The sequence below is a fragment of the Pelodiscus sinensis genome, chromosome 2, assembly GCF_049634645.1.
Source record: "Pelodiscus sinensis isolate JC-2024 chromosome 2, ASM4963464v1, whole genome shotgun sequence".
NCBI lineage: Eukaryota > Metazoa > Chordata > Testudines > Trionychidae > Pelodiscus > Pelodiscus sinensis.
The window spans coordinates 23910207-23932635 of NC_134712.1; the positions used below are offsets into that span (position 1 = coordinate 23910207).

At 43.9% G+C, this 22429-nt stretch overlaps 2 protein-coding genes across 2 annotated transcripts in view; one reads left to right on the top strand and one right to left on the bottom strand.

The window, feature by feature from the left end:
• Positions 1-334: 334 nt before the first annotated feature.
• Positions 335-9110, bottom strand: UTP23 (UTP23 small subunit processome component). Its single transcript, XM_006130787.2, has 3 exons — positions 7262-9110; positions 2768-2942; positions 335-844 (listed from the first exon to the last, which is right to left on the bottom strand). Exons 1-3 carry the CDS (start codon positions 7447-7449, stop codon positions 464-466), a joined length of 744 nt encoding a protein of 247 aa, XP_006130849.2. The 5' UTR covers positions 7450-9110; the 3' UTR covers positions 335-463.
• Positions 9111-19775: 10665 nt separating this feature from the next.
• The window catches only part of EIF3H (eukaryotic translation initiation factor 3 subunit H), a 142106-nt gene continuing 139452 nt past the window's right edge, over positions 19776-22429 (top strand). The window contains exon 1 of the mRNA XM_006130789.4: positions 19776-19947. Within this exon, the coding sequence (XP_006130851.2) occupies positions 19828-19947 (120 nt within the window). The 5' untranslated portion in view covers positions 19776-19827. The remainder of the gene's footprint in view (positions 19948-22429) is intronic.

Genomic DNA, 22429 nt, shown 5'->3' on the forward strand with positions numbered 1-22429 from the left:
AGGATTAGTTAACTCCAGGCACCACCCTTTCAGCTCCTGGCCAAAGGGAGCTATGGAGCCAGAGCATAAGGGAGGGGCAGCATGCAGAGTCACCTAGTTTCATCTCCACCAGGAGCAGTAGAGACAGGTTACTGATTGTGGGAAACGAACAGTGGTGAGCACCCCCTGGATCCAACATCCCCGAATACCTTCTGTGCCCCAACCACCAGCTCCATCCCCAAACTTTTTTCTTCTTAGTTAACTGACATTTTTCACTTACCAGCACCTACCATTGACCCAACATGCCAGATAGAGCAAGTGGTGGTGTTGGGATTACATAAATATACAAATGTGGTGAACATTATAATGAAGAATATATTTCAAAATAATAAGCACTTATTTTCCTATTAGAATTGTAAGATATATATTTTTTTGTACAAAATTCAAGCTGTATTCAAGTCCAGTACAGTTTATATGGGCAACTTTATGCTTCCACACTCAGTTGCACTGATGCTGCCTTTATTTCTGATTTAGTTCGGTTTCGTTTTCTTTTTCGTTTCTTCTTAGCAGTGGAAGGCTGTTGGGTCTCCTGCACTTTGTTCTTTTTCTTCAGGCAGCTGAGAGGATTAGGGCCACCTGCCCTCTTACGTTTTCTTCTGTTTCCAGCCTCCTTTACAAGTCCCTGTTCTTTTTTCAGATGCTCAATACTTTGTTGCTGGTGGTCTGGAACAAGCTGATTTGCTTGCATGGCTTGAACAAATGCCAATGATTTTGGAGAAGGTTTATCCAGCACCATAGTGTTCTGAATAATAAAGAGAAGAGGAACTCCAGGCTTTTTCTTCACTTTTGTTGCCAAATCCTGGTCCTGTCAAAATCAAATGTATTAGTCAATATTTTGGGATGGATCAAACCTTTAATTTAAATGCAATTGCTTTCAAAACAAAGATCAGACAGATAGATTAATACTCTGACCATTTTTATAGAATGTATCAGATATCTTCCCTTGCCATTACCTGTATCCCTGACAATGAAACTTAACTTTCTACCTTTGTGGACAGGAAAAAAATATTTAGTAATCTGCAACAGAAGAAAATGTTCTAATATAAAATGCTACATAAGATTCTAGCAGATCATTTTATTTTCCCATAGTGCAGAATATAAAACAGACTGAAGTCCATAAGAGTTTGTGAATGCACATAAAGTCCTAACAGACTTCAAAATTAGTGTTATCTGCATGTTTCAATAGCACAGTTTAAATCATTTTTTTAAGAAGAAAATTGTAACAAAAATTATTCCGAATTTTCAGTTTAGTGTTTTAATTAAAATTACAGCATGTTAAACCAATGCTAAAGATGACAGATAGACAAGCTATCAGAGAGCATACAACCTTGTTGTTCCCATTCATCATGCAAAATCGCATTCACTGCCTGTTTCCTTAAAGCTGTCACTCTATTTAGGGTACTGGCAACAGTAACAGCTAACCAGTCACTTGTGCTCACAAAACTGGCAGCTATACATGCAAATGACAAATTCACCATTTTGTAATTTGCATGTAACGTTACTTGTCTTGGGCATACAAGTCCTATAAATTAGTTCCAACACAGAATCGCAGAATACTAGAACTGGAAGGGACCTCATGAGATCAAGTCCAGTCCCCTGCACTCATGGCAGGGTCAAGTATGGTCTATATCAGGCATGTCCAAAGTCCGGCCCGCGGGCCAATTGCGGCCCGTGTTCCGGTTTAATACGGCCCCACAGGTAATTTGGCAATATCTATCTTTTATGGCCCCCAACGAATCCATATGTATTGAGATGAATACATTGTAAAATCTCAGTTAATGTCAGTTGGTCTAAATCAGTTATAAATATCTTTGGACACAACATGTATACTTGGTGTTATGTTCCTGTTCATATTTTTTGAACTTAAAAGTTGACAGATTACATATTATTGGTAATAAAGGTTATGTACTTTACAATGTTCCTGACATATATTTCAGCTTCTTGGATTTTTTTTTCATCTGGCCTTCAGATATGAAAGGCAGAGTGATTTAACACCTGTTTAGATTTGTCATCCATGTGACGAAATGAAAAGTATGCTGTTTGCAATAAACTTTGCATAAAATAGTTAATTTGCATTTAATTTTAATGGTTCAAAGAATGTCAGGCAAAATGGTCGGCCCTCACGCATGTTCACTTCATCAAATCTGGCCCTCTTTGAAAAAAGTTTGGACAGCCCTGGTCTATATCATCCCTGATAGATGTCTAACCTGCTCTTAAATTAAATATCTCCAGTGAACGGAGAGATTCCACAACCTCCCTAGGCAATTTATTCCAGTATTTAACCACCCTGACAGGAAGTTTTTCCTAATGTTCAACCTAAACCTCCCTTGGTGCAGTTTAAGCCCATTGCTTCTTGTCCTATCATCAGAGGCCAAGGAGAACAAATGCCCTTGCCCCCCGCCGCACCCTTTTATATATCTGAAAACCGCTATCATGTCGCCTCTCAGTCTTCTCTTTTGCAAACTAAACAAGCCCAATTCCTTCAGCCTTGCCTCATAGCTCATGTTTTCTAGACCTTTAATCATTTTTGTTGCTCTTCTCTGAACCTTTTTCTTGAAACGTGGTGCCCAGAAATGGACACAATACTCCAACTGAGGTCTAATTATTGTAGAGTAGAGCAGAACAATCCACATAAATCTCACATTCACAGTTGGCAGAATTCCTGTTACTTAGCAATCAGAGAACAGATTTAGGAAATAAGGCTTAATTTTATTTTAAAATATATTACCTGCGTAGCAATGAAATAGTGATGAGGATTACCCTCACCAATCATAGACAACAGACATGCTGAACCACTCACTGGATCTTTGAAGTGGGAACAGTTACGAACTTGAAATCTTTGAGCAATTAGTTTTGCTCCATAGAGTTCCTTCCCCAATGACTCCAATTCTTTTAGAACACATCTAAAAAGCAAAAAGAGGAATGATTTATTAGAGGAAAATAACTACTTGCACAACAATTTTACATGATTGCAAATACTTGACATTTAGAGATCCTAAGCTTGTTCAATTATAGTTGAATGTTATCTGATCAGGCTCTATGCTTGTCACATATTGTCCAATAATCTAGATGAAATAAGTTTACTTCAGCAAATGTTCAATAATTCTAAACAAGACTGACCAGTAACAGTTGAAATATTAAACTAATAGGGATAATTGAATAGCAGTGTTAAGTCTGTTTATGTGTATATAACTAATTGCTATAAAATTTTATTATCACATTCAAAAACTTATGTCAACATAATTATGGTCACTACAAAAAAATTCAAAGTTCTTAAGACTGCCTCTTCCTATATATTTAGATAGCACTTAGCTCACGAAGCTCTACAATAATGCAACTAAAACAAAACATGCAATTGCTTTGTAGGGATAACATTAATGTATTGAAAATGATTCTCTCAAATGGAAGTGACTCCCCATAATTTGTTCCCCACAACTTAAAGTGTTTAGATTTATTATTAATTCTTCTTATTATTTGTTAAGATTGTTAAATGTTTAGATTTATTATTATTATTGCCCCTTTAGAATATAATGTATTAGGTCATGTAACTTAGAACTGTTAAGAATATAATCCTATGTAGCCAGAAACAGCCCCCCCTCTGTGTCCCAGGGCATGCTCAAGCTTGTGCAAGGGGCTGCTTGAAATTGACATTGCAGAGATACATTGTAACAATGCATTGTCAAGCCACTAACTCTGCTATGGGAGCCAAGCCCTGTAATTGACTAAGGGCATTGTTACGTAATTGACGCCTGTTCTCTTCAAAACAACTGTAACTAACTCAGCACTCAGACAGAGAATGTTTCAAGAAATGCCACCCAGAAACTTGACTTTTTTGTAACTACAACTCTTAAATATGTAAAGTTTTTATACGAAATACTGTATGGGAAACATTAATTAGGGAATGTATGTAAGAAAGAGTGTGCTTGGATGATGAATGAATGGTTCTGAGAGGTGCCAGCCTGAGAATACAGCAACAAAGGGCTGAAGAAGGCATCAGGTGCCAGTGCAACCAAAAGGTGTCAAGAGGAGAAAACCAAGTACTGGAGGTCCACCCGATGAGATCACTGACGAGCACCTGGCAGCCACCCTGAAGACATCAGCATGATGCAGCAATTTCCATAGACTGGCATAGGAAAAAATTCCTATAAGAACTGGACTAAAAAACTATGGAATCGGAGTCCAAGGTTCTGCTGCCAGCCTACCAGGAGCTTCAGATGCGCATCTGATCAGGACTTCGCTCCCCACTACCATCACTTGTGTACAGAATACCTGGCCAGTATTCTGTCACAAGCAACTTCCAGGCTGGTAACTATAACAAATACACAGAAACTGAATGAATGGATGAATGAATGTTTATATGTATAAGGGTTAAGTAGTTAAACAACGTTGTTTGCTTCTATCTTTTCTTTATTTTTTTATTATTATCTTTACAATAAATGTGGCTTTTTGCCTTATCCCCCTCATAAGATCCTGCTTGCTTTTATTTGGTACAACAGCTTTATTTACTATATATGGTGTTACTTGATACTTAAATGTGTATGGTATGAGATGCCCAACTCTGAATGGCATGGCAGTGAAAAAGACACTGGGATGTATGATGTACAATCAATTTGATTACTATTTTCCATGTTTGTAGCTCTCTCTCAAGAGTGCATTCTACTCAACACAGCCTGAGATGTTTGAAGTGACAGGTGCTCAGTGGAAACATTCTCTGTTCTTTATTTATATATATATATATATATATATATATATATATATATATATATATATATATAGGGCATGTAGATAGATGAAAATCAAGGTCTCCATTAGGGATGTTAAATTGTGGGTAATCAGCAAATCAAATAGGGAGGAAAACTGCAGAGTCACAGTGGGGTTAGCTCTCAACCCAGGAGCTAACCTCACTGTGGATCTGCTTTTTAAATGTATTAAGAGCTACCAGAAAAAGCACAGGTGCAGAGAGGGAGACTGGGAGCGAGTTGGGAATCAGCAACTTCCAGCTCACTCCTGGGCCCCCCCTCTCTCCTCACTGCATGTCTGCTTTTAAAAATATATTAAAATAGCATCTAGGACTAGGCACAAGGCAGGAATCAGCTGATTCCCAGTTTGCAACCAGTCCCCCGCGATGCCTCTGCCTTCCCTGCACTGCTCTCCGTGACAATGCTGGGGGGAACTGGCTTTAAACCAGCTCCTGCTCCTCCCTCTCACCCGCAGCCTCTCTTTGATAGAGGCAGCAAGTGGGGGGGAAGTGACTAGTCGAGGCACTACTACTATTATCGGGTAGTCACCTATTCGCTTAAATCCCTAGTCTCCATAGAGTACAGATAGCTTGACAGGACTCGGGAAGGATCTACAGCGCTGCAACACCATCTGGGGTTTCTGCAGGACAGGTGTGTTAAGATGGGTATAAGTGGATAATGCTATTTCAACCATATCTACACCATTGGTAGGGCAATGCTCTGATCAACTCAGTTATACTATTATGAAAACGGAACTCAGTTTTGTTCTTTATCTAAAACCCAAAAAGTTCACTGCATTCTCTTCTGAAAAATCTAAGAGTGCATCTATTTAATCTAATGAAGTAACCCTGAAGTAAAGTAGCATGATTGAACAAAACCAATTAATAATGCTGCCAGATAGCCTGTCATTTAGTTTCTTAATATACGACATACTGAAAATAATGTTTTTTAAAGATAATTTTGAACCATGTGCCATGGGAAAATGTTCAAAGGTAGCTAAAGAAAGCAGATAATGATGATGAAGAGGTGGCAGATTTCAACTCTATGGACATGGGGAACTATGTGAAAGGATCGATCAGATGAATGTAAATCACTACTTTCAACATGAAGTGTTTTTGCAGGGATGACAGAAACTTAACTGTAGGTGAAGAGATGGACCATGCAAAACTACTTCTATTCAGCACAGTGCTAAAATCTAGGCTGGTCTGCTCTGTGCTACATGACTTTGTCACTATTAATTTATTTTCAATAAAGGGGAAAGAAAAGAGGTTAGGATGGACATGTGGAAAAAAAGGAAGTTAGGATGGACAATGCACAAGGCTGTTTGTGTCTACAGTTCCACCAGCTTGCAAAAGATTTCCCCAACAACTGGGCAGGAGAGCACTCAAATAATTCTGATAGATGTGTCGGATAATTCTGATCTTTGTTCTAATTTCAGCCTATTTGCCAGGTTTGGAAATCAGACAGACACCCCAGAGTAGCCTTTGAAGACTATTTTAAAATCTTGATGCTACATTAACAATCCTCCAGCCATCTGGTGCAGAGCCTGGTTTAAGCAATGGGTTACACTCCCTAACTACTCTACAGTTGCATAGCTTGTTCCTTCCATACGGCCCAAGGAACTTATTACTATTTATCAATTTGCTCCAAAAACCGTCTCCAGTGGCACCTCAACCTAAGGCAGCACCTCAGACTCACTGATAGGGGTTGCGGCGCTGGGCCAAGGCCTGCCTGTAGTGGAGGGCTGGGGTTGGGAACAGCGTATTGTATAGGTCCGTGGTGCCCATGCTCCATCAATAGGAGAGCACAGAGGCCTGGCTCCACCAAAGCAACTTCCTGCCCTCCCACTGCACTTCAGCATGCAGAGGTGACTGCTGGCGCGTCCCTGCAGCCTATGGCTGTGTATCTCTGCATGCTGCCCCTATCCCCAAGGACTCTGCTACCACTGGGGGCTGCGGAGGCGATGCCTGCAGGCAGCAGCATGCAGAGGATCCACATGCTTAGGAGTCCCTGCGGGAGGTGGGTGCAGGTCATTTACAGGAGCCACCTCACCTAAGTGCTACACTCCCTACTGCATCCTCCGCCCTCCCGTGTGCGCCCGAGCTCCCTCCCACAGCCTGTTCTCTCTCCTGCACCCACACCCCTAACCCAGCCTAGAGCCCGCACCCGGAGCGTAGGCAGATTGCGTGTGTGGATGTGGGGCGGGGGAGGCGGGGAAGACTTGGACCATCTCTGGGCACCACCAGAAATGCTAGACAGCTGCCAGGCCGCCGGAGGGGGTGGGGGAAGAGGTCGGGCACCGCCGGGCTCGCCAGGCGCGCGGAGGGGGACCGGCCCTGCACACAGGCCTCCAGGCTCACCCTGCTCTCAGCTACAGAAACCGCCATCTCCCCGAGGCGCGGTAACGGCCCCTCGGCCAAGCGCGCGCCCGGGGCTCCCTCCGGCCACGTGACAGCGGCGCCCGCCCCCCTACGGCCACTGACCGGGTGGTGCAGAGCTGCGTGGCTCCGGCCAGGTAGCCGGGCAGCTGCTCGCGGATCTGGATCTTGTTGCGCAGGGCGGCCTGGCAGAACGTCCCGTCCAGCAGCACCTGGAAGGGCTCCCGGAAGCCGAAGTTGTACTTGTAGAAGCCCATGTGTTTCTTGGCGTGTTTCTGCCGCGTGATCTTCATGGCGACGGCGGCGCCCCGGAAGTGAACGGGGGCTGACCCGGAAGCCCACAGAGGCGTGCGCCCGGCAGAGGGCGGAGCTTCCAGTGAGCGATCCTCGTCACGACTTGGTCCTTCACCCGCCTCTGGTCGCCAGTGAGGGCAGCTGGGCTGAGCCTGGGCCGCGCCACCAGGCAGCCGGGCGGTCAGAGCTACGCTGTTTTCCAGTCACCTCAATGTTTTTTCGAAGTTTGAGGAAAAGAATTAATCGCACATCGGCACAACCTCTCCCCCCCCCCAAAAAAAAGGGGGGTGGGGGGAGAAACCCGCAACAATTCTGGCTGGAGAGAAATGCCCGAGAAATCACTTGTCTTTGGGGAGAAAGAGCTGAAATGGGAGTTTTCTGCCCGCCGGGAGAGCGTGACCTGGATACGAGCCATGCAGGCAGTAGCCTTGGGATCATCTTTCCAATTTTCTTGATGGAACAGTGATGGTTTTTCCCTGTCACACCCATGCAGGGAACAAGCACGTGTCGCAGGCTGTTTTAACCCCAGCAGAGTCTCAGCACACAGCCCATGCTTCCAGGAGCTCAGCAAGACCTGAGCACACACTATACATTTGATGAGGTACATGCCTCCTCACTAATTTCTATGCCTGGCAAGTCGTGAGCTTTCCCCTCACTCTCCAGTTTAAATGGTCTAATTCATTGGTTTAGCTAGCCTTTTGTCTTTTCAAAACCTGGTTTCAAATCCTGATTGGGACCCAACTAGTGTCATGAGGTCTGTGGACTCGCCTTAGCTTTTGTCCATATGGGGAAAACTAGATAGTTTTGCCCAGTTTAGCATACCTGATTTGTACTGTTTCAGAGAATCATAGCATTAGCAGCCCTGTTTTTACATTTGCAGAGCTTCTTTAGAGAAGTTTGTGCATTGCCTGTCCATATAATTGGCTGTGGTCAGTACATCATGCCTTCAATTGGACAAAATTAACCCAAATTTACAAGAACAAATGTTTTATACTCAAGGTTCTTATGTAAGCTTTGCCTTGTTTTGTATTGACACACGGAAACAAAGGAGATTTCTGTTTAATATTGGGAGATAACTCTCATTAAGAAAGGTTAGGGAAGTTATAAGGAATTTCCTGCTTGTTTGCCAGGGGAGTTGTGAATATCAGGCCTTTAGCAATCAGGAAAACTGAACTGAACGTTTGCATATTTGCAAAAACCATCTGTAGAGAGAAGCTGCAGAACTTGATTTCATTTACAAATTTGACACCTGCAACAGAGGTTTAAACAAAGACCTTAACTGGATGGCTTGCTACATTTCATATCCTAATGACACAAAAAGCCAAGCACGAGGTACGTAGAGTACTTAGAACCCATTCTATCAGCCTCATCTACCATGGACGATCTAATTGACAATGTATTTTTTCCTTCTCTTTCCCTCCCCAACCCCTCTCTTTCTCTGTTATTTATTTGTCCCCTGGCCTCCTTAACTCCATTAATCTGAGGAAGTGGGTTGTGCCCACGAAAGCTCATGATACCATCTACAATTTTTTGTTAGTCTCTAAGGTGCTGCAAGACTATTTGTTATAAGTTATTTGGAAACTTCAGTTTAAAGGATATTGGCTCCCTTGCAACCATTCTTCTGAATTTTTTTTACTCTTGTTAAAAGCAATAATACCTTTAATACGGTAACAAGTTAGAGAATATATATATATATATATATATAATATTTATTTATTTATTTATTTATTTATTTTCTCGCAAGTTTGGTTATTTGTTGTGTTGGACAATACAGTACTTTGTGCAGAAACAGACTCCCCATTTTCCTTCTAAAATCAGACAATTTCTCCAATTATCTGTGTATGTCTTTCACACTGCAGAGATTTTAAAAAATTAACATAGGAAAACATGTTTGTATAATAAAAAATGGTGGAGGGGGGTCTCAGAAAGGTGTTTTACTTATAATAGTTTTAAGACAAGACACCACTTATATACAAACACAAACAACTTACACATCACTGTTGATGTGTCAGGTTGCCACCTCTGATGCTTCTTACCTATCACCCATCACCCTGTATCTCATGGTTTGATTAGATCGTCTCTGTCCATCATGCTGTCATTTTAGACCAGGGCTACTCAACACATGGCCCGTGGGCTGCACACAGCCCGCAGCCCATATGTTTGTGGCCCACGGTGTGGTTTGGATTTACGGGAGGGAGGGCTCAATACATGGCCTGCGAGTGGGATGCTTTGAACATGGCCTCCACTGGGAACATGCTCCACAATGGAGAGGTGTCTCCCAGGTGGGGTAAGCATTGAAAGATGCAAGCGGACAGGTTGGCTGGAACAGATGGGTAGAGGGTGTCGGCATTTCCAGCCCCCAAGGAGGAGATGCCGGGAGTGCCAGGGCATTGTGGGAAGTGCTTTGTATTCATGCCCGTCAATGTGAAATAAGCTATTTGCTTATATTTGCATATATATTTGTGTGTATATGTAACCACATTTAAGTTGCAGCCCTCAGCATGTGCTGTGAATATCATTGTGGCCCCCGGGGCTTCCAAAGTTCCTATAAAACTATCCAGTGCTCAAACTATCAACTAATTATAACACTTGCCTGCAACTTACAATAACGTGGGGAAGAATATAGATGAAGTGTTTAAGATTTAGTCTTTCATCTTTCTGAGATAAATGGAGTACATGGCAAGTATGTTAAATTGTGTTTAATCTGCTAATTGAGTAGTTGATGGAATTTCCATCAACTACTTGATTAGTCGATAAGTGGGGAAACTGCAGATCATCAGCAGGGTTAGCTTCCGGCCCTGGGAGCCAACCCTGCTGCAGCTCTCCCTTTTAAATGTAGTTAGAGCAACATAGCTCTTACTACATTTTAAAGGCAGAGGCACAGTGTCTAGAACTGGGCGTGAGATGCGAGTCAGATGAGTCCTGATTCACGCCTGGTCCCCCGCTGCACCTCTGCCTCCCCTGGCCCTCCACGGAGATGGTGCCGGGGGGAGCCGGCTTTTAAACTGGCTCCCCCCAGCACTGGCTCCTGCTTCCCCCATTAGAGGCAGCAAGGCAGGGAGAAGTGGCTAGTTGAGTAGTGACTCAACTACCCATAATCTTAGGCTTATCAGATAGTAGACTATTCTTACATCCCTAGTACATGGTCTTTACTCTATGTGGGTGTTTTAGATAGCCCTCACAAACTGAAATCTTGTCTGCTCAGCCTGGACACTAAAAATTCACAATGCTGTATTTGTCATAATGTAATTGCATCTTTTGGGAGAAGTCTTTTCTCACTGTACTATGCTGTGAGCTGTCCACCATAGATATGTTTCATTACTGAGGCACTTGGGATGAAAGCATTATCTCAATATAAAATACTAGTACTTATACATGTAGAAAATATTTTAAAGAGATCCACTGTCTCACTTTGAACAACAAAGAACTCTGATTTTTTCTTATAGAAACTGAAGTGATCACACTCTTTCTGCCCTGACATACAACCGTGTATCTCCTGCTGATATTATATGTAAGGGCAGTGTTGAGCTCCATAGTGGCTAGTTGTCAACCAAATTTAAACATGGTTTTGATTATATGGCAAAATATTATTATACAATGGATTAATTGCAGTAATGTTATATGAGTGTATTTCAGATGCGGTGGAAAATTGTGTTTCTCAAATGATATGCACAGTGAATAATTTTTCTATGTATATATTAAGGCAATAAATTTAAGTAGGAAAGCATGAAACTACTTTCTGGAATATGTGTTTTCTTTCTAAAAAAGTGACAAGGAGTCCTGTAGCACCTTATAGACTAACAGATGTATTGGAGCATAAGCTTTCATGGGCAAAGACCCTCTTCATCAGATGCATACTGTTTTCTTTCGGTTTCCCTTCATGCTCCTCTTCAGTCTCAGCTGTGATCTCAGACACTTGATAGTATATGTGCCTTGAAAAATCAGGAGATGTAGTACCTGATTATAAAGGATGAATGTATTTGCCCTACGGATGAATCTAGCTGGTGAATGTATCTAAGATCAGAATTGAATTTTATGGGCAACATGCTTCTGAGTTATGCAGCAGACCTCAACTCTGATATTCTGCTCTCCTTTCACACTCCCTATGATTTCAGTAAATCTGCATGTTTAGTGGGAGCAGTAAAAGAGTCTATTCTGCTCTGCACATATCCAAGTGTTGAATTTTGTCTTTAGTCCATTTTCTATTATGATGCAGCTCCCGGAATAATTCCAGAACTTGCCAGACAATGCAAGGAGCTGTTGATGAATCTCTAGTGAATTTGTACAAAGAGTTACAGTGTTTGTTTTACTAGCCAAAATTTATTTTTTAAAAAGCTCCTCTTTTCCATCTATTACATTCTGGATCAAGTGATTTTTTTTAGTGCTATTATGTCACCTTAGTTTTACTTCTGGAATTTTATGCTGGATAGTTTTAAATGCCATAGAAAATTATCCATTAACATGAAAAATTAAACAAACACCTTGAATTTAAAGAGGGTAGAATAAGATAGATGCTAATTGAAATCAGATATTGAAAATGAGAGAATAGAGCTGATCAGTGAAAGTAATTTGTTTCTATACTATTAGGCTGTCTCTACACTGGACCCCTTTTCCGGAAAAGGGATGCAGATTAGACAAGTCGGAATTGCAAATGCAGCGGGGGATTTTTAAATCCCCCGCTTCATTTGTATAGACATGGCTGCCGCTTTTTTCCAGCTCGGGGCTTCCTCTTAAAATCAGGAATAAGGTATCTTTCAGAAAAGGCTTTATTTTCCGAAAGATCCTGTCTAGACTGGCGCTTTTCTCCGGCAAAGCCCTGAGCTGGAAAAAAGCGGCAGCCATGTTTATACAAATGAAGCGGGGGATATTTAAATCCCCCCGCTGCATTTGAAATTCTGACTTGTCTAATCTGCATCCCTTTTCCGGAAAAGGGGTGCAGTGTAGACACAGCCTTAAAGTATTTCCCTCATGTTTAGCAGTACTGTATTATGCTATTGTCCATTAAGTACTCTATTATTTTTCAAATTGCTGCTTTCACATTTAGTCAAACAAATACTAAAAAGCTGTTTGACTGAAAGCACAGCGGAAAGCAGATGGCCTCTGCAGCTCCCATACTGTTTCAAAAAATAAATAATACTTTTAAAGCTTACATTCTGGTCCTGTATTTTCTTTATTGCATTTGATATTTGTCTCCAGGACTTTTATTATGTTGTCGCAGCTCCCAGTGGCTATTGTTTTATCACTGACCTTATTACTTTTCCTTCTCATTTCAAAGAAAAAAAAAAACCAATAACAATCTTTTTTTATTATTCTTTCAAGGAAAGTGGAAGGAGCTAAGGAGAAATTCACTCCAGGTTTACTTTACAACATAGGTACCAATGGTTCCTAAAATGCAAATTGTATGTACCATCTCCAGTACTTGGTACTGCTTTGACCACCAAAACCTAAAGTAGTCAGTGGAATGTTGTAAGTTATTGAAATCAATCTTGTAGTTTTTCACGTAATCATAGATATATAGTATTGGAAGAGACCTCAATAGATCATCTACCTCAGTCCCTGAATTCAGGTGAGACCATTACCTAGAGTCAGACCATCCCTGACAGGCCTTTCTCTATCTTGTTTTTAATAACCTTCAATGATGAAGATTGTACTTCTCTAGGCAATTTATTTAAATATTTAGTTACCATGACAGTTAGGGAGTTTTAAGTAATGTCTAACCTAAATTTCTCCTGCTGCAATTTAAGACCATACATCTTGTCCTGCACTTAGTGAGTAAGGAGAACAATTTATCACTTTCCTCTTAACAACTTTTTACATATTTGAAGACTATTATCTTGTCTCCATTTCGTCTTCTCTTCCCTAGACTAAATAAACTTAGTGTTTTCAGTCTTTCTTTGAAGATTGTGTTTTCTAGACCTTTAATTGTTGTTGCTCTCCTCTGGATTTACTCTAATTTGCCCACATCTTTCCTGAACTATGGTGCCCAGAACCGGACACTGTGCTCCAGCTGAGGACTTACCAATGCTGAGCAGAGTGGAAGAATTATTTCTCATTTCTTGCTTACAACACTCCTGCTAATACAACTCTGACAGGATGTATCATGCCCTGCTGGAAAACTAATAGGTCATCCACACCCACCCCAGGAAAGTAGCAGTGAAGACGGGTCTTCCATGCCTGTCTAGAAGTAGCCAGTCAGAGCCCAGCAGGCTCAGATGAACGGAGTTGCAGAGGCTAAACTTGACAATTGCTGGTTAGGATCAAAAAGGTTGAGGAAAGGTGCTCTGATTTAGCCAGAGGGGCTCAGGGAACAGCAGCAGAGAACTGAATGCTGCAGTATGCGGCTGCTGTTTATAGGAGCCTTGGCTGGAACCCAGAAGTAGTGCGTGAGCCAGGGTTCCCTGTCTGGCTACTGCTGAAGTGGCCTCAATCCTGAAAAAGGCATAAAGCTCAATTAGAAGCCTGAGCAAGGGTTGGGAATTAAAAGACCCACAGATGGAGATGAAAACCCTGAAGGCAGATACATTTGTTGGACTCTTGCCAACTTGGAAGGTTTGTCTTTTTTTGATTGTGTGACTTAGTCTAAAGCAGTGCTACTCAACACACAGCCCACTTGTTTGTGGCCCACGGTGCAGTTTGGGTTTACGCGGGGCTCAACACACAGGTGGGATCCTTTGAACATGGCACTGAAAAGCAGCTGGTATCAAGAACTGACTGGGAGAGGGAAAAGAGTTGGGCTCAAGCTGGAAAGATGTCTATCTTGTGAGTCAGGGGTGGGGAACCTACGGCCCGGGCATGAGATGCAGCCCCCGCCTTGCCTGGATCCAGCCCCTGGGGCTCAGGTCTTCTCCCAGTATTGGGAAGCCCCTGCTGGTACCTCAGCCTCTGAGGGCTGGAGCACACAAAAGCCTGGCTCCCCCAAGGCTCTGGTATGTGAGGGGTCTGTGGGGAGTACCTTTCTCCTCAGTTAGGGGCCACGTCAGTGAGGGTGTTTTTTCTTTTTGTGTGTGACCGCTGACTGATTTTTCTGTGGGTCAATGGCCCCAACCCAAAAAGGGTCCCCCATCTCTGTTGTGAATAATAATTAGGGATATAACAGTGTAACAGTTTAAAGGATTAATTTATAAATCTTGGCTTATTGGTTACCACTAACAGTTACACACAGGCTCCTAACCCACTATCAGGGAGCCAGCTTTCACCCCATGCTGCTGTCTCTGTATCATAGCCCATAGCACAGGGCAGCAGCTGGTTCCCTGGAAGTGGGCCCAGGAACTGGCTGCCATCCCATGCCCTGGCAGCAGGGCTGCAGGCAGGGGTCGGTGTGTGCCTATAGCTGGCTTGAAAAGCTGGCTCTTGGTATGCACCAGCTCCTGGGAAGCTGGTTGCTGCCCCATGCTGCTGCCTCTGTATCAGAGGAAGCAGTATGGGGCGGCAGCCAGCTGTCCGGGAATGGGGCTGGCAGGTGGTGACAGGAGCTAGTATGTGCCCAGCAGCCGGCTGCACTGTGGGCTCTGCAGTATAAGCTGTATGCCACAGAACCTGAAACATGGAACTGTGTAACTGCTGAGATTTTCAGCGGTTACACAAGTACCTAATTACCCACTTTTTAACATCCCTAGTAATAACACCAGAAGTTTCAAGCTGCAGGCCAGTGAAGCTGCTTTTCAAGAATTTTTTGTTAATCTGCCTGCAACAATTTCTACAGTGAGCAATTTTTAAAAAGTAAATTAAGCTTAGTTTGAGTGCTTTGCTTAATAATCTGCTTTGTTCTGTTTGCTACCTCTCTAACCACTTAAAATTCACCTTTCATAGTTAAACTTATTTCTTATTTTTAATATAACCCAGATTGTGGAATTCATAATGGTGGGGGGGAGGGGGACTGTACATATTTTCCTCCGCATTGAGGGAGGAGGTGGATTTCATAATATATCTTTGGGTCTGTACTGAATGCTGAGGCAAGTTCCTTAAGATGAGTCTTCCTAGAGCTGATCTGCAGAATGACAGACACTGAGTTGGGTGTGGCCCTGCCTGTCTGTATCCTGGAGGAGGATTAATATCCTGGTTCAGCAAGATAGGTGGAAAAGATGTCCAGATTGCCACTGCTGGCAGGCTCAGTGGTATCTCAGCACATCAGGTAGCAACCTGTGCGGAGCTCTTGGACACAATTATTGGTATTAGTATAGAATATAAATTGCCATAGGCAAGGTAGTCTAGAATTTTAAGTAGACAGAAGGAAGGCTAGCATAAAGTCATTTCCAAAGTCTACTAACATCCAGGAAATTACATCTTTCAACCTGTTCTGTGGAGAACACTGATTCCCCTTACATTTGTATTACAATTACACCCTACAATATCATATCTCACAACACACTACAATACTCTTTTTATGTAGGCTCAAGGCTATCACTGCTTCATACAAACCTGACCTGTTAGGGTATGTCTACATGGCTGCAGCTGGCTAGGGTCAACTAGTTGAGCCATGCAAGGATCAGAATGCGGGACTGACTATTTCTGTTTAGATGCTTGGGCCGGAGTTTGGGCTCTGGGACCTCCTGTCTCTGAGGGTCCCAGGGCTTGGACTTCAGCCCAAATGTCTACACAACAATTGTATAGCCCCCAAAGCCTTCATTCCCTCTCCTCTAATTCTTCCTGTTGGAAAATCTTCAGTGCTAACTCTTGTCCCCTTAGGTGACACATGTGGGCATGTACAGTCACATTTGTCCCTTGATTTCCTGGTGGGAGTTGGGCTGAGTGCAGCTGAAAGGATTTGCCTGGAAAAGCCACCAGCAGTGAGCACTCCCACGGAGTCACACAGAGCAGAGTGGTGAGACTGGGCTGGCAGCACAGCACTGCCAGATGGGACCTAGAGAAGCCAAATCACGTTCTTTTTATGTCAAAGCAGGTGCAGTTACCTGCTTGAGTATGTGTCTAGACTAGCCTGCCAAGAACTTGGGAGTCTGTTGGGGTAATGGGGAGGAGAGGAAGTGGGGCCTGAGGGAGAGGTGGGGAATCCAGGGAGGCAACAGGGGTGGGTGGAATGCCTAGGGAGAGAGTTGATAGGGGCTGGGAGAAGCAGTAGGGGCCAGGGAGGATTGGGGAAGCAGCAGGGGCCAAGATGCTGGATAAGTCACTGGGGGCCAGCGGGCCATCTTCTCTAAAGCTGACCTGGTAATGCTAGTCTTAACGGTAGGTGACCAACATGGCTTCCATGGTCAGGAGGGTGCCTTGGTGATGGTGGGGCTGCCATTGTGCTCCCATCAATCTCAGCCTGGACCATTCTACATGACAAATCTATTTCCTGGACACCCCAGTACAAATCACCAATGGTAAAATAGACACCACTCTCTACAGAAACCCACCGACACATATAGTTACCTACATGTCTCCAGCTCCCATCCAGAACACACCATACGATCCATCATCTACAGCCAAGCCTTTCAATACAACCGCATCTGCTCTAATCCCACTGATAGAGACCAGAAACTTCAGGATCTCTACCAACCATTTATAAACCTCAACTACTCACCCAGAGAAAGAAAAAAACAAATTGAAAGAGCCAGACGAATACCCAGAAACCATCTACTTCAAGACAGACCCAAGAAAACCAACAATAGAACACCACTTGTCATCACCTACAGCCCCCAACTTAAACCCGTCCAACACATTATCAATAAACTACAACCTATACCAGAACAGGATACTAAACTCCAAGAGGCTCTGGGAGACAGACCCCCATAGTCTCCTATAGACACACCTAACCTCAAGATGATTCTTACCAACAACCACAGGACCTACCACACTAATACCAGCCCTGGAACCTTACCTTGCAACAAACCCTGTTGCCAGCTTTGTCCACATATTCATTCTGCTGATACCATTATTGTACCTAACTTATTGAGTTATAAGATCAAAAACACACATTCCTGCTCATCCAGAAATACAAATTTATTCTCTCATGTGCTAATAATGTCTGTCTGCTATGTACATTGGACAAACGTCTCAGACACTTCGCCAAAGAATCAATGGCCACAAAATAGATATTAGACAGGATCACAAAGAATAAACAGTTTATTGCCATTTCAACCAGAAAGGGCATTGTCTCAAGGACTTAACTACCTCCATCCTGCTTCAAAAACATTTTAACATTAGACTTGAAAGAGAATCCTCTGAACTGTCATTCATGCTTAAATTTGACGCTTTACACCTAGGTCTTAACAAGGACGCTAATTATCATACCCATTACAAAGATAGCTTCCCCAATTATCACCTCTAATATCATTAGCTCACAGTCATTTAACTCCCCCCTCATCCCCTTTCTGTTCTGAAATTTGATTTGTCCTTTTTATATGTGTTCATTTTTTTGATTGTATCCTTTGGTATATATAGTCCTGCCAATTTTCTTCCACTATTTGATCTGAGGAAGTGGGTCTGGCCCACAAAAGCTCATCACCTAGTAAACCATCTTGTTAGTCTTTAAAATGCTACATAGTCCTGTTTTTTGTTTCACCAACACCAGACTAACCTGGCTACATTTCTATTAATATTATTCTCAGTTACCTATGCTTGTCCCCCTCTCCTTTACCCTCAGCCCATATCCTCTTAGGAAGTCTTCAGCACCACATCCTCATTTGCCTTGAATCCTGTTGGTCGGTGGATTGCCAGCACAAGCCCTTAACCAATGATTCAGCCCTGGTCTGATCATAGAATCATATAATCATAGGACTGGAAGGGACCTCGAAAGGTCATCGAGTCCAGCCCCCCGCCCTCAGGGCAGGACCAAGCTCCGTCTACACCATCCCTGACAGATGTCTATCTAACCTGTTCTTAGATATCTCCAGAGAGGGAGATTCCACCACCTCCCTTGGCAATTTATTCCAATATTTGACCACCCTGACAGTTAGGAATTTTTTCCTAATGTCCAATCTAAACCTCCCCTGCTGCACTTTAAGCCCATTACTCCTTGTCCCGTCCTCAGAAACCAAGAGGAACAAATTTTCTCCTTCCTCCTTGTGACACCCTTTTAGATATTTGAAAACCGCTATCATGTCCCCCCTTAATCTTCTTTTTTCCAAACTAAACAAGCCCAGTTCATGAAGCCTGGCTTCATAGGTCATGTTCTCTAGACCTTTAATCATTCTTGTCGCTCTTCTCTGTACCCTTTCCAATTTCTCCACATCTTTCTTGAAATGTGGCGCCCAGAACTGGACACAGTACTCCAGCTGAGGCCTAACTAGTGCAGAGTAGAGCGGCAGAATGACTTCACGAGTTTTGCTTACAACACACCTGTTGATACAACCTAGAATCATATTTGCTTTTTTTGCAGCAGCATCACACTGTTGACTCATATTCAACTTGTGGTCCACTATGACCCCTAGATCCCTTTCCGCCATGCTCCTTCCTAGACAGTCGCTTCCCATCTTGTATGTTTGGAACTGATTGTTCCTTCCTAAGTGGAGCACTTTGCATTTCTCTTTATTAAACTTCATCCTGTTTACCTCTGACCATTTCTCTAACTTGCTAAGGTCATTTTGAATTATGTCCCTATCCTCCAAAGAAGTTGCAACCCCACCCAGTTTGGTATCATCTGCAAACTTAATAAGCGTACTCTCTATCCCAATATCTACATCATTGATGAAGATATTGAACAGTACGGGTCCCAAAACAGACCCTTGAGGAACTCCACTTGTTCTCCCTTTCCAGCAGGATTTAGCACCCTTAACAACAACTCTCTGACTACGGTTATCCAGCCAATTATGCACCCACCTTATCGTGGCCCTATCTAAGTTATATTTGCCTAGTTTATCAATAAGAATATCATGCGAGACCGTATCACCACCTGTCCTAGAGCAAAGCGATGCAACACGTGTGCGTGCTGGGACACGGGCTGCCTTCCTAGGAACAGCTCTATGTCACTTGGCGAGTGACCTTCCCCACCCCCGCACAGTCCTAGTGTGGACGCAGCTCCCGCAGTCGGAAGGCGCTCGGGCTGCTCCAGCACAGCGGCTTCCCCCAGCGCATCCCACGGGGCGGACGTGCCACAACCCGCCCTTCGGCCGCGCTCACACTAACCCGGCACCTTCAAGGCCGCCCCACGGCTTGTCTCTGCACATACGTGTAGGGGGAGGGGCAGGAGAGCCGTGACGACTGATCAGTGACGCGCGTGGGTATATTTCCCTAGCTCCTTCCCCAACACGCACCCCCATTTTCTTCTACGCACGCGCAGTGTCTCCCATCCACTTAACTGCGGCCCTTTTTGACCCTTCCCTTCGTTTCCGTCCGAACCTCGTTCAGGAGCCCACCGCAGGGTTCTTAGCCGCGCTTCCGGTGTTTCATTTTTCTCTTTCCGGCCGGCGAGCGGGTGAGAGGAAGAGTCTCTCAGCATGGCGTCTCGCAAGGAAACCACGGGGCCCGCCAGCACCGTCTCCTCGGTCGCCACTAAAGCCAGGGGCAAGGCGGCCCCGGGGGACTCGGCGGTCAAGCAGGTGCAGATCGACGGGCTGGTGAGTGAGCGGAGGGTCCCTGCGGCCGCTTGGGGGGCGAGCAGAGTTCGGGGCCGCGCGGGGGCAGCGCGGCGTGTAGCTCTGGGCACGTTCTGCGGAGAGAGTCGGTGCCCGCCCTCCCCTCCCCACTGGTATCGGCCTGGGGCAGGCAGGAGTGGCGCCCAGAGGAGCCCGCGCGGCTGGGGGAGAGGCGGTCAGCTCCGCTTGTGCGACCGCCTGTGATGGCTTGTCCGGGGATAAGGGCGGCTGGCTGACGAAACCCCTTCCCAGAGGACAAAGGCAGCTCCTGGCCACCTTCCCCCTGCGGGCTGGTGCTGGTGGTTTCCAGGATATACTAAGGATGTCAAAAAGCGTGTAACTTGTCAGTCGTGTAGTGGACACATTTTTTTGTCGACTACACAATTTATCTTTATGGGGTGGTGCTGCTACCACTCAGTCCCGATTCCTACCAAATCCGGCTCCTACCCCCGCTGTGGCTCTGCATTACAAGCACTTCCAGAATTAATAGCTGGCGCACGGTCAGGCTGGCTCAGTCTTGGCTCATGCCGGGACCCAGCAACTACCCCTGCTGCGGTTCTGCACTGTGCTGGTGTGGGGGTTGATCCTGGGTCTTGCACACGAGCCAGAACTGAGACAGTCTCTGAAAACATCCATTCAATGTGCAGCAGTAGTAAAAAAAACAAAAAACAAAAACAAAAAAAAACCCCAATAACCCAAAGGGCTAGAGAATAAGAGAACATCTTATTTCTTCTATATAAATCCACGGTACACTCATGTCTTGAATAATGTGTGCAGATGTGGCTGCCTAATCTCAAAAAAGATATGTTGGCATTGGAAAAGGTTCAGAAAAGAGCAACAAAATGATTAGGGGGTTGGAATGGGTGCCATATGAAGAGAGAGAAAAAAGACTGGGACTTTTCATGTTAGAAAAGAGGAGACTAAGAGGGGATGTGATAGAGGTCTATAAGATCATGAGTTGTGTGGAAAAAGTGACTAAGGAAGGGTTCTTTACTTTTTCCCATAACATAAGAACTAGGGGGTCACCAAATGAAAGGAATAGGTAGCAGGTTTAAAACAAAAGGAATTTTTGCTCATGCATTGTACAGTGAACCTGTGAAATTCCTTGCCAGAGGATGTTGTGAATACTAGGATTTTAAAAGGGTTAAAAAAGAACTAGATACATTCATGGTGGTTAGGACCATCAGTAGCTGTTAGCCAGGATGGGTAGGAATGGTGTCCCTAGCCTCTGTTTGTCAGAAGCTAGAAATGGATGACAGGACAGGGATCACTTGATGATTCCCTGTTCTGTTCTCTTTCTCTGGGGCATCTGGCATTGGCCACTGTTGGAAGACAGTATGCTGAGCTATATGGACCTTTGGTTTGACCCAGTATGGCTGAGTGCCTGGATCTGTCACCAGCCCCTGCTGTGACTTAGCCACTCAGCCAGCCTGGTTAAAATTTACTTGCAGGGCAGGGGGGTTGCATGTAGTTGATAACATTAACTTATAAAAACTGGTTTATCGGTTAATCATTTAGTCGACTATACTGTTACATTCTTAGGGAGTACCTGGCGTAAATTCCTTCCTAAACTGCCTTAGGAAGTATAGATCAGTACTGCTGTTTGGGGGTGCGTCGAGAGGGGTTGAAAGCTACCTGCAGAGCAATGTTCAGGGTAAAGGCACATGTCCAGGCCGCCTCTGGGACCTGTGGTATTTTGGTAATGGAGTCCAACACTACCTGCTACCAGGGTCTTCCCCCAGTTTCTTTTTTCCACCTTTTAATGTTCCAGCACAGGAAAGGTGCAAGTAAACACAGAATTGTAGTATTGGAAGGGATCTCCAGAAGTCTTCTAGTCCAGTGTTTCTCAACTTACTTTTTCAAAAAAAAAAAAAAAAAAAAGTACCCCTAGTACCTACAGTTTTCAGACATACCATTTTTTTTCTACCATTGTAACACATTTGTTTAAACAATTTAATCGTATCCAGGCGGGCAATGAAATTTTTGGGTATAAAAAGTACAAAAATAATAAAGCTCTGTAAAACTTAAAACAAAATTTCTGTTTTCTCCAAATTTCAGTTGTGTTGATGTATCCCCCAGACTTCTCTCAAATACCCTTAAGGGTACTCAATCACTGGTTGAGAAACACAGTTCTAGTCCAGTCCGCTGTACTTACGGTAGGACTGCGTTTTAACTAGGTCACTGCTGACCAGTGTTCCCTGTAAGCTAAGTGCTTGGGCTCCCACACAAGAGAAGCTCAAATGCTGCACAACTGATTAGCAGAGCACTCAAAGTCTGCAATATGTATTTCTACTGGTGGTGCATATCTGCACATGCCACGGTTCATATAATACAATTTATTTTGCTCATGGATGGAAAAAATTACAGGGAACACTGCTCCAACAGGTATTTAAGTACTTTTAGAAACCTCCAATGACAGAAACTGCAAAACCTCCCTAGGTAATTTTTCCAATGCTGAACTACA

Excerpts from the sequence above, each read along its gene's own strand:
- UTP23 (XM_006130787.2), bottom strand. The coding sequence starts at position 7,449 with ATGAAGATCACGCGGCAGAAACACGCCAAGAAACACATGGGCTTCTAC. Across the intron at positions 2,943-7,261 it reads ACGCAGCTCTGCACCACCCG|ATGTGTTCTAAAAGAATTGG; the intron begins GTCAGTGGCCGT and ends TTTGCTTTTTAG. Across the intron at positions 845-2,767 it reads ACTATTTCATTGCTACGCAG|GACCAGGATTTGGCAACAAA; the intron begins GTAATATATTTT and ends TGATTTTGACAG.